Here is an 18,700-nt window from a genome sequence, read left to right on the forward strand (position 1 = left end):
TGATTTTGGGGTTGTTGGGTAGGACTGGGGAGGAAGGGATGTTTAAATATGACTAAGTCAGGCACATTCAACCATCTACTCAGCCAATCACAAACTCACCCAGCCTTCCATACTGTCCAATTGCTAAACACAACCCATTTTCTCACTCACTGTCACCTAATTCCCAGCCTCCAATTTACTAGTCTCCACTCAAACTCAACCCTCCAATTCATTCATCTTCACCTAAATCAGAATCTAACAGCTTGACTCCCTCTATGATGGTCTGCCTCTCCTTACCCTCCTTTCCCAGGATGTGTTTCCTGTAGCTCTCCTAGTCCTGCAAAATCACAGCTCCTCAGTGAAACCACTCATTTTAAGCGACTCGCTGCTCCTTCAATTACAGACCTGTTTCCCTCATGCATGAACCAGGTGCATGCCTTTAGTGGGCCATACTGTGGCCCACAGGCTGCCTGGAAAAGGAATATTCTTTGTGCATAGCAAGCAGAATCAAAAACAGAATTATTTTAAAGTAAGCTTAAGCTAGCCTTTGGAAGGTTACAAAGATATGACGGTTTTGGTATTGTTGGACTGAGGTTGTAATTCTTCCAGGACTTGGTGTCAAATGAACAATTGTAAAACATAAGACCAAGGAGGAATCAAGGGGAGATGCAGAAAATAAGAAATTAAGACTTGTGTTCCTGCAGTTCTTTTACATCTTAAAGCTTTGTATCATCCATTTCACATAAATTAGAACAATTTCTGTCTTCCGGCTACAATTATTCACGTAAAGGTGCAAGCGTCAAAAAGTATGATGCTGGAAAAGCACAGCTGGCCAGGCAGCATCCGAGGAGCAGGACAGTCGACGTTTTGGGCATAAGCCCTTGTCCCAAACATTGACTCTACTGCTCCTCAGATGCTGTCTGACCAGCACTCTTCCAGCAACACACTTTTCAGCTCTGATTTCCAGCATCTGCAGTCCTCACTTTCCCCATGTAAAGGTGCACATACTATATTGCAGAATAAGCACCAATTTAGCTTTTCTACCACCACTTGCAATTAAACATTTTGGTAGTTAATTTAGAATGCCTGTAGAAGTCCTGATAAACAAGTGATAGATCGCAACGTTGCTTTAAAACAGCCTTGATGCTTTCAAATGGTTAACAAATGCAGGGTGTAAAACAATTAAAGAATTGAGAACACAATTGTATTTTGTGAATTTATTTCACAGTTTGTAGGATTTCAACTTCATGAAATTCTGCACTATACAGCTACAAATCCCAGTGAAAACCTTGGCAGGGACTTCCATGTTAAGCAAAATGTTCAGTTTTCTAACATTGCCTTTGCAGGCAATTTTTCTCCCCAAAAATCCAATACCAGTTAGGAGGAATATCAGGAACAAGAAATGTATTTGTTTATCATAAGATAGCTTTCCTGACATTAAATTCTAATTGTTTGCAATGTTAAAATGAGGTCTACAACCAGTACTATATTTCTACCCAATTAACAGTTGCATGTTTAATTCCCTGAACAGAGATAACGTTACACTGAAAATGCACTGACAATTTGAGCTAAGGAGCATTCAGAGACAAAAATGAATGCATTTGAAACCATGTGGAAGAAGGTAATATTTCTGCTAATATCGGATTAAAACAACTTGAAGTTACTCATTAACCAATTCTTCATTTATTTCCAATTATCTTTGCATGCAAATGCAAAGTATCATTAGAAACACATCATAAATTTCATTATCACAAAGATTTAGCTCCAAAAATGTGGATATTCATGTTAATGCAACCTCAAAGCCTCTGTTTTACACTTTTCGTATTTGGTAGAATAGGATGATGATGGTGGAAAGGAATATCTACCAAAGGAAAACCACATCACTACTTAAACAGATATCCAATAATTAAGCTCCCTCTTCTCAGAATCAAAAGTTCTTAACATAGACATAGTTGACAGAACATTAGTTGATAAAATATGTTTATTTCTAAGCTTTCTTCTTTCCCTGCTAACAATCTTCACTTCCCCTCTGAAGGTTTGTTTTGATGGGTTATGATTCCATGTGCACTAGTCATCTTTTGGCATATTTTAGAAGTAATTACGGTTACAAACTACATTGGAGGTACCAAAAATCAAAACCAAAAATTTCATTTATTTGTAACTTTTACGTAACATTAATCAGAACCTACGCAAATGGAGTATAAATTAACAGGCAAATTATACAGGCAATCAAAAAGAAAAAAAAGGTAAATTTCTTTTTCAATACTCAATTTTTAAAAAGTCATAGACTCGAGTTGTACAGCACAGAAACAGGCCGTTAGGATCATCATGTCCACACCTGTCATCAATCACCTATCTATACTAGTTCCTTTTCCAGTACTTGGCCTGTAGACATATATGCTATGGCACTTCAAGTGGTCAGCCAAATACTTCTTAAATGGTTTTCCTTCGGATACTCCGGTTTCCTCTCACAATCCAAAGATGTGCAGGTCAGGTGAATTGACCATGCTAAATTGCCAATAGCGTTAGGTGCATTAGTCAGGGGTAAATACAGGGTAGGGGAATTGGTCTGGTGGGTTACTCTTCAGATGGTAGGTGTGGACTTGTTGGGCAAAAGGGCCTGTTTCCATACTGTCGGGAATCTAATCTAATCTAAATTTTGTGCTGGTTCTAGCCTCTACCAGCTTTTCAGGCAGCGAGTTCCAGATAACTGCCACATTCGAGATGAAAAAAAACCCCTTAAATTCCCTCTAAACTTCTTGCCTTTTACTATGTCTGATTTTACTAATATATTTCCCTGTATAAGTGATCCCTCTACCAAGAGCTTTTTTTTCTCCTATCTACCCAATCGATGCCCATCATGATTTTGTATAGTTCAGTCATGCTGGCCTCGGTAGTGACACACTCACCCAGTGAGTGAATTTTTAAAAAAAATTAGATCTGCTCTCCGCTTTCTCAGCACTCAGGAAAATGACCCAAGACTATATAGTTTCTCTTCATAGCTTAAACATTCCAGCCCAGGCAACACCCTAGTGAATCTCCTCTGTAGCCTCTCAAGTGAAACCATATCCTTCTTAATGGCCTGGCGATCAGAACTGCCCACAGAGTTCCAAGTGTGGGCCATCACCTTATACAACTCCAACATAACCTCCCTACAGTTGTACTCAGTGCCTCAACTGATATAGGCAATTAAGCCACATGCCTTCTTAACCACTTGATCCATCTCTCCTGATACCTTCAAGGACATATGGACATGCAGACCAAGGTCCCTCTGATACTGTGTACGTCTGAGTGTTCCATCATTCATCATCTACTTGTTTGTTCTGTTAGTCCTCCCAAAATGCATTACTTCACATAACTACAATAATTTCCCTTCAGCATGCATGGAATTTACACAGCTATGTACTGCCACAATGTGCTTTTGGTTTATATTGGGGAAGTCAGAAAGCTATCTGGCAACAGCTTTCACCTCAGATTCACAAGACAGACATGGTAAGGCACATTTCTATTAACCCTCTCTCCTTCGATTAACAGACCTAATCATTTAACTCTTCTTTATTCTTTCATGGGATTTAGTAAGGCCAACATTTTTCATCCATTCCTAGTACCCTTGAATGGAAATGGCTGGAAAGGCCATTTTAGAGGCAATTGAGAATCAAATATCTTGCAGCTAATCTGGATCATGCCATCATGATCCCAGCCCCACTGGACATGTCAGATCATGTCTTCTTTAAATTTAAGGTAGTGGCCTTTCACCGAAACATAAGCAGAGTGTTTTGATGATTTGGATTTAAACAATAAAACAGAAGCTTAACGTGCAAAAGAAATGAAGAATAAATTAAATCAAACCAACCTATTTGTATATAACACAGCTTGAAAGACTTTAAAAACATGGCAGAAAAAAAATGCATCATTCCAATGAAATAATTTTACAGTCATCAAATGCCAGAGATCTGTCTTTGCTGTCACATATTAACTATTTCTTTTACTTTCTGGTTTAAGAGTTTGATAGCTTTGCTCTTGATTATTTACATAACTGAGCTCAAACTTAATTAAGTTTCAAATAACTCCAGGGCTCTAACCAAACATTTACAGTCTAAAGTTTTCAAACTAAAATCTTTACACTAAGGTCAACTATTCCTCACCGTTCTGAACCAAATCCTTTCTCGAAGGTTAGCTGTTCTTACATCTAACCCAGCCTGTTTTTTTCTGAAAACTGATGCCAAAAACTTCTCAATCTATGGTTTTTCCCAAACAAAATTCACTGATTCTTTTAAACTAAATGCAAGCCAATGCTTTTCAATATTTGCAATCTCCGATCATAAAATTCTCAATACAAAAGGTCATGTTATCACTCCCGGGCTCCAAGGCAGTTGCTCTTTGGCACGATCGAAAATTATAGGTCCTGAATGTTGAAAAGTTAGTTATTAAACCCCTTTAAGCACACATAGTAAAACCCACATGCCCGAGTTAAAATCCAAATGTTAAGATAAATGATACTCGTGTATGAGTTCACATACCTTACATCGCAATATGTAGGCCAAATCAGGTAAAAATAATATATTTCCTTCCCTGTGGATTTTAATGAACTAGATTGATTTTTATAATTAATAACAATTGTCATGGTCACTAAGATTGAGACTTGTTTTCAATCCAAGATTTATTAATTGAATTTCATTCCAGAGGTTGCTTTGTAGGATTTGAACCCTTGCTTCCAGAGCAATAATCTTGCCTCTGGATGACTAGACACTATTTATATTGTACTTTATGAATATCACATTGCTGTATTCTCAAAAAGTAGGGAGCACCGATTATGCTTTGAAATTGTTTAACTTCCCAGAATCCCTTTTCAACTAATCAACCAGTATCACCCCAGTCTGGACACTTCTGGGAAAACGTCCAGCTTTTTAGCACCTGAGCTATTCACACAGCTTTTCAGTTGTTAGACCTTCTCTACTCACAGAATACCTCTGAACACTTCCGACACTTTTTTTGTCAAACAAAGAATTCTCACATCTTTGAGTGATTTCCTGTTTCTCCTCTCAAGAACTGCGTGTTCCTCTTTCCGCCAGTCTACTTTTTCTTCACATCTCTTGTGCAGTTGCAAGAGCAGTGAACTCTTTCCCAGTTTATCGGTGTGGAGCTCTCCTTTGTGACTGCAAGCCATGTGACTTCTTTCTTGACTTTTTCTATTTCTACAGTTTCCAGGTCAACAGCACCAGGTCTCAGCAGTATTTCTTATTTCACAAGAAAATGATACTTTATTGCCTTATAATTGACAAAACTCTCAAAACTCCCTTTCTATCATTCTTACAAATAATTAAAGATTCTATAAGGTCCTTGAAAGCAAACATTTTCTTTACTATATTGTTTCCAGTGGTAACTACTCATTACTGCAGAGTCAACTGAGAGACAAACCTGTCTTCACTTAATATTTACTTCCAATGAGGATTACTGGATAATGCTCAAGAACCTTGCAATGTTCCTCCCTTTCCTAAAAACTAGGGCTACCGAGACTAGTGCTGCAGAACAACTACTGCAGCTTCAGCCAAGATTTGCTAACGCACCGTAGTATGCTAAACAACAAAAACACAAATTTTAAAAGTCAGTGATAATTACTAAGTATGATATCAATATATTACACTTTATAAAGGTTCAACTCAATAGCAATCATATTCAATATTAAAAGGGTATATCTTGGCAGCATTATTAAGGTTCATGGGATTAATGCTTATTTTCTGTAGGTTTGTTGCAATATTGCAATGAACAGGCAGCATGCTAACTGACACATGCTAATTTTACAAATGATTGCAGCTTCTATATTTTTTAAACATGGTTTCCTTTTTAACAAATAAAAACACTTTCTAGAAAACTAATGTTCCAGTTTGATCAACTTCAATAGCTCAACTGAATCTTGAGCCCGGCAATCTAAACCTAACACTTCATCCAATTCAGTATCTTACTCAACTCCGTTAACTGCCCCAGCTCAACAGTAACCTGACTTGTTTTTGTTTGAGTTGAGTGTGGTGCTGGAAAATCACAGCAGGTCAGGCAGCACCCGAGTAGCAGGAGAATCGACGTTTCGGGCATAAGCCCTTCTTCAGGGATGAGGCTTGTGGGTTGGGGGTTGAGAGATAAATGGGAGGGATGTGTGGCTGGGGGGATGAGAAGGTAGATGAAAATGCCAGAGGTAGATGAAGGTGGGGCAGAAGTTGATAGGTTGAAGGGGACTGTGGAACGGATAGATGGGAAAGATAGACAAGTCAAAAAGGCGGTGCCGAGTTGGAGGCCTGGGACTGGGATAAGGTGGCGGGAGGGGAAATGAGGGAACTGGTGAAATCCACATTAATCCCAAGTGGTTGCACAGTCCCAAGGCAGAAGATGAGGCATTCTTCCTCCAAGCGTCAGGTGGTTAATATTTGGCGATGGAGGCGGCTCAGGACCTGCCTGCCCTTGGTGGAGTGGGAGGGGAGTTGACATGTTCAGCCATGGGCGATGGTGTTGGTTGGTGCGAATGTCCCAGAGATGTTCTCTGAAATGATCTGCAAGGTGACGTCCTGTCTCCCCGATGCAGAGGAGACCACATCGGGTGCAATGGATTCAATCGATGGTACTTATGGAGGCACAGGTAAATTTCTGTCGGATGTGAAAGGATCCTTTGGGGCCTCAGATGGAGGTGAGGGCAGAGGTGTGGGCACAGCCTTTGCACTTTCTGCATTGGCAGCGGAAAGTGCCATGAGTGGGGTGAGGGCTGGTTGGGGGGCATGGATCTGACAAGGGAGTCACGGAGGGAATGGTCTCTCTGTAATGCGGCCTCTTGACCTGTCCATCGTCTTTCCCATCTATCTGCTCCACCCCCTCTCTGGCCTATCACCTTCATCCCCACCTTCATCTACCTATTGCATTCTCAGCTACCTTCCCCGCAGCCACACCCCACTTATATCTCAACACCCAGCCCACAAGCCTCATGCCTGATGAAGGGCTTATGTCCAAAACATCGATTCTCCTGGTCCTTGGATGCTGCCTGATCTGCTGTGCTTTTTCAGCAACACCCTCTCGACTCTGATCTCCAGCATCTGCAGTCCTCACTTTCTCCTTGTTTTATTTTGATTGAACTGATTCAAATTAGCAACGAAACGGCCTAATTTCTTGATTTTTTTCATCCTCTACACGAGCCTTCACTTCCTATTTATTCACTTAAAGCACCACAGAATGTCATGTATGCTTTTATTTGTTGTGAACTTCACCTTATTTGATAATTTAAAAAGTGAGTAAAAGACATGGCAGATCACATACTTAGAGAGCATGCAAGCTCCACTCTACATCAGTCAGCCAGGATAATACTTATGCTATGGAGAAAAAATATTTACGTACATGGGATAGGCTTACTTTTAAGTACATACAGATATCTTTGCTCCAGAATGAGAGATTCTGTGCCGGTATGAAACAATTTTAACCGAAAGGAACAACAGGAAATCAGCTATTATGCTTAGTAATGATAAATACAACAGAGTAATGACAGATTAAGACTGTAGCCAGAATCTAGGCTTTTCATATTTCTTGCTAGATTCCGATAATGTCTGTGCAGTTGCAGTGGGAGAGGGAAAGGAAGCGAGGTAGCTAGCAACATCTCCAAGAAACAAGAGGGAACAGGGAGAGATGAAATGAGCTATTATTGAAGATTAAATTTATACCTTTTCCTGCAAAGAGTTTCAGGGTACACTATCAGTATTACATAGTTATTTTGAAACAAGCCCCAAGTAATACAGTAATGTGCTAATATTGGAAATGCTTTGCAGTGACTGATATATCCAGCCTTATTAAACATTTCTGTTAAATTCTACAGCGTTGAAACTTTTCCCACAAAATATTATGTTATCACAATTCATACATTTTGTTTTTTTGTTAATCAACAGAGTTCAGCGATCTTACCTGCAGTGAAGTCTTTATTCAGGTCAATGAAAGCATGAGAATGAGGTACATACATTTGAACATCGGAGTCCAAAGCAGAATACCATGTTTGATTTCTGGGGGGGAAAAAAGTTTTCAAAGTTATGACATGGCAGCACCTATGTTGGGATGTGCGTGAATCAGCAGTGAGAAAACTGAATAGAAGAGGTCAGTAATGTAAATAATAGCTTCAGTCTTCATTTATGGTTTTCAGTTTGAAGTTAATGAGTAAGACGGAAATATTTATGGATTGTTCTACAATGCAGAAGAGACAATTCTCAGGTTTATTCATTTTGAAAGCATTAAGGGACAATGGGAAATCAATTGTTATGTTTCCTCTGACAGGCACAACACAGTAACAATAGACTGAAGCCAGAATCTAGGCTCATCATATTCCTCGTTATATTCTGGTAATGTCTAAAAGGTGGCAGCAGAAGAGGGAAAGGAAGAGAAGCAGCCAATATCTTGCTGCCTGGTACAACCCACACAGCAGAAATGTGGAGGTTGTTTTGGGACCAATTGCTTATAGTGCTGGACAGGTTTATTCCATTGAGGCAAGGAAGGGACAATAAGTTGAAAGAACCTTGGGTGACATGGGTTGTGGAACATCTGGGCAAGAGGAAGCAGGAGTTAGACTAGCAGGAGGGAGACAAGCAGGAGGCTGGAAGAACACAGCTAGTCAGGCAGCATCAGGAGGTGGAGAAGTTAATGTTGTCGGTGTAACCATTCTTCAGGATTAAGGGAAGGTGTAAAGGGAGCTGCAGATAAAGGAAGTGGGGGGGTGGCAAGGTGGAGAAACAGACAGGTAGAGTGTACAATCTGGTTGGTCAATGGGAGAGATGAATCTGGTAGGTGGCTGAGAGGAATGGAAGGGAAGGGGAGGGGCTGTGAAGGGAGTCATGGGGTGGGGTGGGGAAGGGAGGCTATTGTATGTTGAGTCCTCTGGGCTGTAGGATAAAGTATTAGAGAGGATTCTGAGAGACAGGATTTATTATTACTTGGAAGTGGGAGATGAGGTGTTTTTCCTCCAATTTGCAGTTCGATTCATTGTGGCAATGGAGGAGGCCAAGGGTGGTCATGTCAGAAAGAGAGTGGGAAGAGGAATTAAAATGGGCGGTGACTGGGAAGAAAACTTATTTAAAGTTGAGGCGGCAAGGATCAGATAGGGCTGTAGTGGGGTACAAGGTAGCCAGGAAGGAACTGAAGGGGGCATGAAAAACTTTAGCAGGTAGGATTAAAAGGAAAGCCCTAAGGCATTCTACACTAATGTGAGGAACAAGAGGATGGCCAGAGTGAGGGTAGGGCTGATCAGGGATCATGGAGGGAAATTGCACCTGGAATGGGTGGTAGTAGGGGAGGTCCTCAATGAATACTTGACTTCAGTATTCACTACTGAGGGGGACCTTGATGTTTGTGAGGACAGCGTGAAACAGATTGATATGCTCGAATAGGTTGATGTTAAAAAGGAGGATGTGCTGAAAATTTTAAAGTTGATGAGGATAGATAAATCCCCTGGGCCAGATGGGATATACCCAAGGTTACTACAGGATGCAAGGGAAGAGATTGCTGCACCTTTAGCGACGGTGTTTGCATCCTCACTGTCCACTGGAGTACTGCCAGATGATTGGAGGGTGGCAAATGTTATTTCCTTGTTCAAGAAAGGGAATAGGGATAATCCTGGGAATTACAGACCAGTCAGTCTCATGTCTGTGGTGGATAAAGTATTAGAGAGGATTCTGAGAGACAGGATTTATTATTACTTGGAAGACTATAGTTTGATTATAAATAGTCAGCATAGTTTTGAGGGGGCAGGTCATGTCTCACAAACCTTACTGAATTCTTTGAGGGTGTGACAAAACACACGATGAAGGCAGAGCAGTGGATGTGGTGTACATGGATTTTAGCAAGGCTTTTGATAAGGTTTCCTTATCAAAAGATTTGGATGAGGAAGTGGGAGGGTGGGTTAGTAAGTTTGCTAATGACATGAAAGTTGGTGGACTGGTCAATAGTGTGAAGGACTGTTATAGCTTGCAATGGGACATTGATAGGATGCAGAACTGGGCTTGTAAGTAACAGATAGAATTCAACTTGGAAAAGTGTGAAGTGATTCACTTTGGAAGTTCGAATTTGAATGTAGAATACAGGGTTAAAGGCAGGATTCTTGGCAGTGTGGAGAAGAACTTGGGGTCCATGTCCATAGATCCTTCAAAACTGCCACCCAAGTTGATAGGGTTGTCAAGAAGGCAGATGGTGTGTTGGCTTTCATTAGCAAGGGGATTGAGTAAGAGCCGCGAGGTTATGCTGCAGCTCTATAGAGCCCTGCTTAGACCACAATTGGAATAGTGTTCAGTTCAGATCGTCTCATTGTAGGAAGGATGTAGAAGCTTCAGAGACTGAGCAGAAGAGATTTACCAGGGTGCTGCCTGGACTGGAGGGCCTGTCTTATGAAGAAAGGTTAAAGGAGCTAGGAATTTTCTTGTTGGAGGAAAGAAGGATGAGAAGTGATTGAAAGCAGTGTATAAGATGATACAGTGGATGGCTAGAGACTTTTACCCAGGGCGGAAATGGCTATCACAAGGGGGCATAAATTTAAGGTGATTGGTGGAAGGTTTAGAATAGATGTTAGAGGTAGGCTCTTTATACAGATAGTAATGGATGTGTGGAATGCACTGTCAGCAATGTTAGTAGTGGCAGATAAATTAGGGACATTTCAGCAACTCTTGGATCGATGCATGAAAGACAGTAGTCAAAAGGAGTGGCGCTGGAAAAGCACAGCAGGTCAGGCAGCATTTGAGGAGCAGGAGAGTCGATTTTTCGGGCATAAGCCCTTCATCAGGAATGGGGGCTGGGGGCATGGTAGCTAGGAAGGCGATAATTGGACTCACGTGGGAGGTAATGGTAATTGGTCAGAGCGGAACATGGAGCAGATATGTGGGAAGGAAGGTAGACAGGTGGGAGAGGTTCATGAGGGTGGTACCAAGTAGATTAGTCTGATTTTAGACTAGGATAAAAGATTGGCACAACATTGAAGCCATAGGGCCTGTACTGTGCTGTACTGTTCAATGTTCTTTGTTCTAAACTGGAGGCAATTGAACAGCCAACCATTTCCCATGATCCTGACCCACAGGTGGCACCTGGATATTGTTATGAGCCCAGCTGATGTTTTTACTGGACAAATCAGACCCTAGATATAAATCTAGCATGATGAATCACAGTTTTCTTTGGTTTGATATTAATGAGCTGGTCTCTCATGGAGATAGAAGCAGCATGTATTGTCGGAGAATTTGTTCTAACAATCAAACTGATGTCTATCAAGCAAACCAAATGAGATAAAATATAATAAACTATTTTACTTATAAGTACACAGTAATATACAGTAAAATTATACTCCTATTAAACTCAAAGCCCTCTTTTACAAGTTGCAAAAAGAACAAACAACATCCCTTATACATGTATCCAACAGCAATACTTGTACAGTACTCACACCAGTATCTCTTTCTCCAACACCTCAATAGGTTTAAAGGTAACTGTGACTTTAACTCAGACTGGTATATGATCGCTCAAGGATTAAGTGGAGTCTGAACAAAATCATCTTATTCACAGCCATATTCAGTTTTATATTACAAAGGTATCACTTAAATTTGTTTAAGATCATGATTTTCAGGAACGTGAAACCAATTTTTTTGTGCAGCACTGAGTTACATGGGGACCAATGTTACAACTGGAATTAGGTTGTTGAGGGCCTTCCTTGACAACGTGCCATAACTTAAAAGAGCTATTATAATTGTGCCGCTCGTTTCACAAGCCATCGGAAAATATAGATTTCATTTCATCGGCAGTCCCTCACAGACAAGATGACTTTCACCCTTGCTGAAAAATTTGTTGCTGGAAAAGCGCAGCAGGTCAGGCAGCATCCAAGGAGCAGGAGAATCCACGTTTCGGGCATAAGCCCTTCTTCAGAACACCCAGGCTTATGCCCGAAACGTCGATTCTCTTGCTCCTTGGATGCTGCTTGACCTGCTGCCCTTTTCTAGCAACACACTTTTCAGCTCTGATCTCCAGCATCTGCAGTCCTCACTTTCTTTCACCCTTGGGGTGAGTCTGTAAGTGGCTGTACAGTCTGATGTGGCTTCCACAGACCTTGCCACATTTGGGGCAAAATGTGGTTGTGGGTAGGAGTGGATGGGGCATTACTGTGGCAGCACCTCCTCATGCTGTTTTCACCTGGCTTCCGCTATTTCCCCAATGATAAGTCTCAAGGTGCTTGATGCCTTCCCAGACTGTCCTATACTTCAGGCGGTCTTGGGCTCGTGATTCCCAGGTGTTGATGGGAATGCTGCACTTTGCCAGTGAGAGCTGTTGGAATCCCTGAAGCATTTCCTCTGTCCACCTGAGGCTTGCCCGCCATTTCGGAGCTGGCAGTACAGCATGCACTTAGGGAGTCTCGTGTCAGTGATGTGTTCGACGTGCCCAGTCCATCATGGCCAATCAAGCATTATTCAGTGCCTCAACGCTGGGAATGTTAGCCTGATCAAGGACATGGGTGCTTGTGCACCTGTCTTCCCAACAGATTTACAGGATCTTGCGCAGGCAATGTTGGTGGCACTGCTCCAATGCCTTAAAGTGTTTGCTACAGATAGTCCACATCTCAACAATATAGGAGGACAGGAACCACTACAGCTCTATATATCATGAACTTGGTATTAAATCGAATGTTGTTCTCGTATTCTCGAACATCCATATCCTCAGGTGGCTGAAGGCTGCGTAGGCACATCTAGCACACATTAATCTCTTCACCAATATCTGTTCTGGTCGACATGACACTCCCCAAGTATTGGAAGTTGCCACCATTCTCAAAGGCCTTCCTGTGGATCTTGATAATCAGAGGTTTGCTCCATAATATCAGAAACGTTGGTGGAGGATCGGCATCGTGCAGATGTCCATGCTCTCAAATACCTCCATAAAAAGGTGCTAACAATTATCTGGAGATAGTCTTCAGAGTTTGCACATATGCAAGCATCATCCATCTACTGCAGCTTGATGACATTAGTTGGAATGACTTTGGTTTTGATTTAAAGATGACAGAGGTTGAATAACTTCCCACTGGTTCTGTGAGTTAGTTCCACTCCAGTGGGGAGCTTGATGATGGCGAGATGAGGTATTACAGCGAGGTACATCAAGAACTGTATTGGAGTGATGATGCAGCCCTGCTTGACGCTGGTCTGACCGAGGAATGGGTCAATGATGGAGCCATTCATCATTACAATTTCCATGTCGTTGTGGAGCAGGCTAAGGATGGTGACAAACTTTGTGGTGCAGCCAAAGAGGAGAATGATGCTCCATAATGCTTCCCAGTTGATGGTGTCAAAGGTCTTTGTAAAGTTGAAGAAGGTCGCATGCAGGGGAGGTTATTTTCCCTGTATTTCTCATGTAGCTGTTGCATGGTAAAAATCATGTCCTTGGTGCCCCGCAGTAGCCGGAAGTCACACTGCGATTCCAGCAACAATGCCTTAGCTACAGAGAGGAGACAGTTGAGGAGGGCCTTGACAATGACTTTTCCAATGGTTGACAGCAGGGAGATTCTCCTGTAGTTTCCACAGTCAGACTTGTTCACTCTTTATTAAAAATGCTCACATGATGGAGTGGATCCAGTGTTGAGGTGGGTGGGTTGCCTAGTGTCTGTACTAGTCTACATTTGAATAATGGGCTCCAGGGTGCCCATAGATCTGTTACCTGTTTTTGGGTAGAATTTATGTAAGGGTCTGTAGCATCTTCCTGCTGGCTGCCATTGCCTCCAGAATATGCTTGGGTCACTGCTTAGTGGGGCTGCTCCTCTTGGCCTTCCTTACTCTGGCTGGCCAGATGTTGCTGCATCACTGGCACTTTCCCCTCTCCAATTGGGGTAAATGTGGCAGGCTTCCACTAGAGGATTGTATTTGCCAGATTTGTCCAGGTTGGGGGTTCGACAGTGATGATGCTTTGGTCCAGGTAGCGTTTGGCTGTCCACCCTGCATTGTTTTGCCATTATGAGGGGGCCTGGGCTTTTCATAGGGAAGGTACAGGCTGATGAGCTTAATCATGGCCAACATGGGAGATCAAGAGATCACTAAGCTCATTGTGGCATTGAACTTCATTTGAACACTGTGGCAGGAGAAAAGTTAGAGTGGATCAAAGCGAGGAATTAAAATGATAAGTGACACGAAGTTTCAGTTCACACTTGTATGCCAGAGAGGTTATTCCACAAAGTTAGTCTTCTCATAATGGAGGAGATAAGATCACAAGACACAGGAACACAGGGTGGCCATTTCGCCCACCAAATCTGCTCCATTCAGTGAGATCACAGCTGACCTGATAACTCTCAGCTCCACTTTCCTGCCTTTTTCCCCCAAAACCTTGATTCTTTTACAGATTATAGATTGGAGTCTGTCAGCTTTGAGTACATTGAATGACTTAGCCGCAACAGCCCTAGGAGGAGAAAGAGGCCTAGAAGGAAATGATCTCTTCAAAGATAATCTGTCCAACCTCCTTGTATGTTTCAATAAGGCTGCCTCTCATTGTTCTAAATTCCAACAAAGTAAAAGCCCATCCTATCTATAAGTCATTCCCTTTCAACTTAGAACCAGCCTAACAAACCTTACCTGAACTGTCTCCAATGCCAGCATCTCTTTCCCTAAGTAATGGCTCAAACTCTTCACAGTATTCTAGCTGTGGTCTGACTTGTGTAATTTTAGTAAGATCTCTCTAATTTTATACTTCATCCTCTTTTAAATATTAACCAATATTTCATTTGACTTCCCTACTGCCCACTGTAGTTGACTGAAGCATGCATTGATGCTCGCTTTTTGTGATAATTTCACAAGGACTCCCAAATCCCTGTGCTCTAACAGTCTTTAGTTATTTAAATAATATCCAGTGATTCGGTTCTTCCTGTTGAAGTGTCTTACCTTACATTTTCCCACATTACTTTCCATCTGCCAAGTTTTTGTACATTCACATAACTTGTCTATATCTCTGCAGATTCTTTGCAAATGACACAAAATTAGGTGGAAAGACAAGTGGTGACGTTGATGCAAACTTGACTGCAGTACATTCACTTTTCTCATCCATGTTATTAATATATACCATAAATAATTATGGCCTCAGCATTGATCCTTTATAGCATTCCACGACTTACAGGTTGTCAACTTGAAAATGGTCTGCTTATCCCATCTGTCATCAATTATTTAGGCAACCTTCTGTCCATGCTAATATACTAGCTCCAAAACCACGAGCTCTTATCTTAAGTAATCTAATATTTGGCACCATATCAAATGTCTTAAAAATCCAAATATATCTCACATACTGCGTTACCTTTTCTTATCCTGTTTGTTACCACTTGAAAGAATTTTAGTACATTTGTCAGGCTTGCTTTCCCTTCATGAAGCCATGCTGAGCCTGATTGATCATATAATGTGTTTCTAAATGCTCTGCAAATGGATCCTTTATAATAGACACTAATATTTTCTCAAGAACAGATGTTAAAGCTAACTATACAATAGTGAGACTTCTCAGGATGTGGACGTGCTGGTAAAGTCAGCATTCACTGTCGATTATTAACTGCCTTTGAGAAGTAGCATTAATCCTTTTTGAACTACCTTAGTCCTGTAGTGAAGTGATTTTCAGACTTTGGTTGGGTAGGGAGTTCTAGGATCATAATTCACTGTGCAAGAAAGAATATATTAGAAGTTTAAATCAGGACGGCATGTGAATGGGAGTGCCGAAAACAATCCTTTTTTTTAAAATATTAAAAAGTGAAAGATTATTCCTAATTCAACATTTTAATCATGGCATTAAAAGTAATCAAAATTAGAAGACAGCATGCTGAAATGATTACATTTCACACACACTCCAATGTGGTCTTGGTGTCAAAATCACTTTAAACTTATAGTTGGAATTTAGCTCCATTGTCCAAATTTGAACCAAGGCTATAAGGTCAGAAGTTGAGTGACCCCAGCAGAACCTAAATCGAGTAGGCTATTGCTAAGCAAGTGCTGTCTGATGGCACCTTCCAATATTTTAATGATTGAGAGTAAACTGAAAAGACAGTAAATTGGCCATATTAGTTTGTCCCACTTTATATATGTATATGAAATACCTGGGAAATTTTCTAAATTCTTGGGCAGATGCCACTGTCATAGTAATACTGGTACTGTTTCTATAGGACAGCAGCAAGGTCTGGAGCAGAAATCTTCAGTACCATTGACGGAATATCATCACAGTCCATCGATCTTACAGTAGGCAGTGGCCCCAACCATTTCCTGATCTTAGGTGCAGTGAAATTGGCAGAAAATTAGCATTTAGGATACAGGGCATCTCTGGAAAAGAGGAATCAATATTGAGAACTGCTAGGCAGTTCTTTCTCAACTGTGTCACCACTACTGCTACTGGGAGGAGGACATATCCAGGAATGGTGATGGCCTTCTCTCAAACATGATATGTAAGGTATGATTCCATAAGTATGACTATGTCTTGACCAGCCTGAAAGACAGCTCTTCCAATTTTGGCACTAATTTCAGAAGGAAGATTTTTCAGGGTTGACAGGGCGGTGTTTTCCATCATCATATTCAGAGTTTTCGTTTATGTCAGATGATCCATCTCGTTTCAGAAAGCAATCACATTGTGTGGCTCTGGAGTCAGATGTAGGCCATTTTTAGTAAAAACTCACTTGGTTTGCAACAATGTTGTCCTGTTGTTATCATTATACTTCAAACTCCACAATTTTATTAAATTCCAATGGGATTTGAACCCAGATCCCCAGAACATTACCTGGATGCCTGGGTTACTAGTCTAACAACTATGCCTGCACTTGGGCATTGGCACCCATGTAGGAGCTATGGAGAAATTTTATGCTGGAAGAAGAAAAAGAACCACACAGAGTGTGGGTGCATGGAATGCATGGCCAGCAGTAGTAGTAGAGTCAGATACATTAGGGACATTTAAGCAACTCTTGGATAAGCACATGGAAGATAGTCAAATGAAGGGTATGGAGGTTAGTTTGATCTTAGAGCAGGACGAAAGGTCAGCACAACATCTTTTTTTTTAAAACTGCTACAGTGTTAGCAGTCTTTGAGGCATTCCAAGCTAGAATGACCATGAGGCTAGATTTTGCAAAGTGAGGATTTGGAACCCCTTGCGATGGACACAGAGGTTTATTGAAATTTGATAATCCAGAGCCTCAAATATCTGGATGATCCTGAAAACAAACATTCTGGAGATTACAGCGGATCAGGCAGCATCCGTGGAGAGAAAACAAACTAATGTTTCAAGACTAGATGACTCTTCAGAGCTCTACAGAAGAGAATCCAGACCCGAAATGTTAACTTGCTTTTTCTCCATGGATGCTGCCTGACCTGCTGTGATTGTCAGCCATTTAAACTGTTGTGGTGCATTTGGTCACAGCTGTCCACTAACTTATGTGGGACGTAAATGTTCTTAAGGAGGTGAAGCCGCATTTAATTACAAAATAATATAATTTAAAAGAGTTATCTTTTGTGATCAGTGTATCTATTTAGTGATTAATGCTTATCTTTGTTTTGTTCAAATTTATGTAATGAAGATACTTTTGATGTTTCAATTTAAGCCTGCTGCATCTTTTCTTACCCTTGGATCTTCCATGCACTTTATTCTTTAACAAAATAACAAAGATTCACTGTTCAGTATTGTACAGCTGGGATCACAAAAGTATCAACAGGCGTCAGCCTTGGCTAAATGATTACGTATTCATACTTGAATCAGGGAATAAGGCTTGCACCCATGGCAAGAACTGAGCCTGTGTCAGTTGAAATCCTAATGCAGGACAGTTGTAATTTTGCAGTGTAAGAGGCACCATCATCTTGATGAAATATTAAGCCAAGATTCTGTCATGTAGACAATAAAAGAATCACTCGCTCTGTTTGAGGAGGAGGAGAGGGGTTTTCCAGGGCAACATTTATCAATAAACATTAAGTTAACTATTATGATTATTCGATAGGTATCTATTTCTGGGACCTTGCAAGGGTTGCTATATTTCCCTATCTGGGAACTTATATGATTTCCTGAAGTCATCTAAGTACTACACAAATATACATTCTTATTTACCACTTATACTGATGACCTGTTGATCAAACAAAGTAACTAAATTTTACAAATGATACTACGTATGAAAAATGTAATCCTTGACCTTACTCCTAAATGGCCTGGCCCTAATCTATGTGTCTTCTTGTTTTGGATTCCATCACCAAACAATTTCTCCATGCGCAATAAAAATCCTTATAAAAGAACTTAATTAGATTACTGGCCAACATTATAAACTTGTGAATACAAACCCAGTTTATTTTGTCAGCCAAGTCAGCTATCATTCTGTCTGATCTTCATAAGCAATACATATTTGCTAATTTAAGGTATCCAGAAATAAAACAGTGCTACAAATGAAGACCATTTCCACAGAACCTGTGTAATGTGGGGAAAGTGATGTTTTTGACCTCTTATTGATAAATCTATTCCAAATAGAAAGTTTTCTGCTTAACAGCTTTGACCTTCATTAAGTTCTGACGTGTAACAGCATACTAACATTTTAAAAGTAGGGCTCAATATTGCATCTTGAAGGAGAAGGGTTTTTTTTCGTTATATTCCAATAGTATCACTGTATCAAAACAAAGTTGATCTTCTTACTTCGCTACAGCACACTGCATCAACATGAATCAGAGTTCCTGCTATTATTGTGAATCAAATCCTTTGGAGAAACTATACAAGT

The 18,700-nt window shown here is 40.8% G+C and overlaps 1 protein-coding gene across 1 annotated transcript in view; it reads right to left on the bottom strand.

The window, feature by feature from the left end:
* The window catches only part of itfg1 (integrin alpha FG-GAP repeat containing 1), a 238,056-nt gene that overhangs the window by 183,729 nt on the left and 35,627 nt on the right, over nt 1-18,700 (bottom strand). The window contains exon 6 of the mRNA XM_043706920.1: nt 7,912-8,006. Coding sequence (XP_043562855.1) covers nt 7,912-8,006 — 95 coding nt within the window. The remainder of the gene's footprint in view (nt 1-7,911; nt 8,007-18,700) is intronic.

This window comes from Chiloscyllium plagiosum, chromosome 17, assembly GCF_004010195.1.
Source record: "Chiloscyllium plagiosum isolate BGI_BamShark_2017 chromosome 17, ASM401019v2, whole genome shotgun sequence".
Taxonomy (NCBI): Eukaryota; Metazoa; Chordata; class Chondrichthyes; order Orectolobiformes; family Hemiscylliidae; genus Chiloscyllium; species Chiloscyllium plagiosum.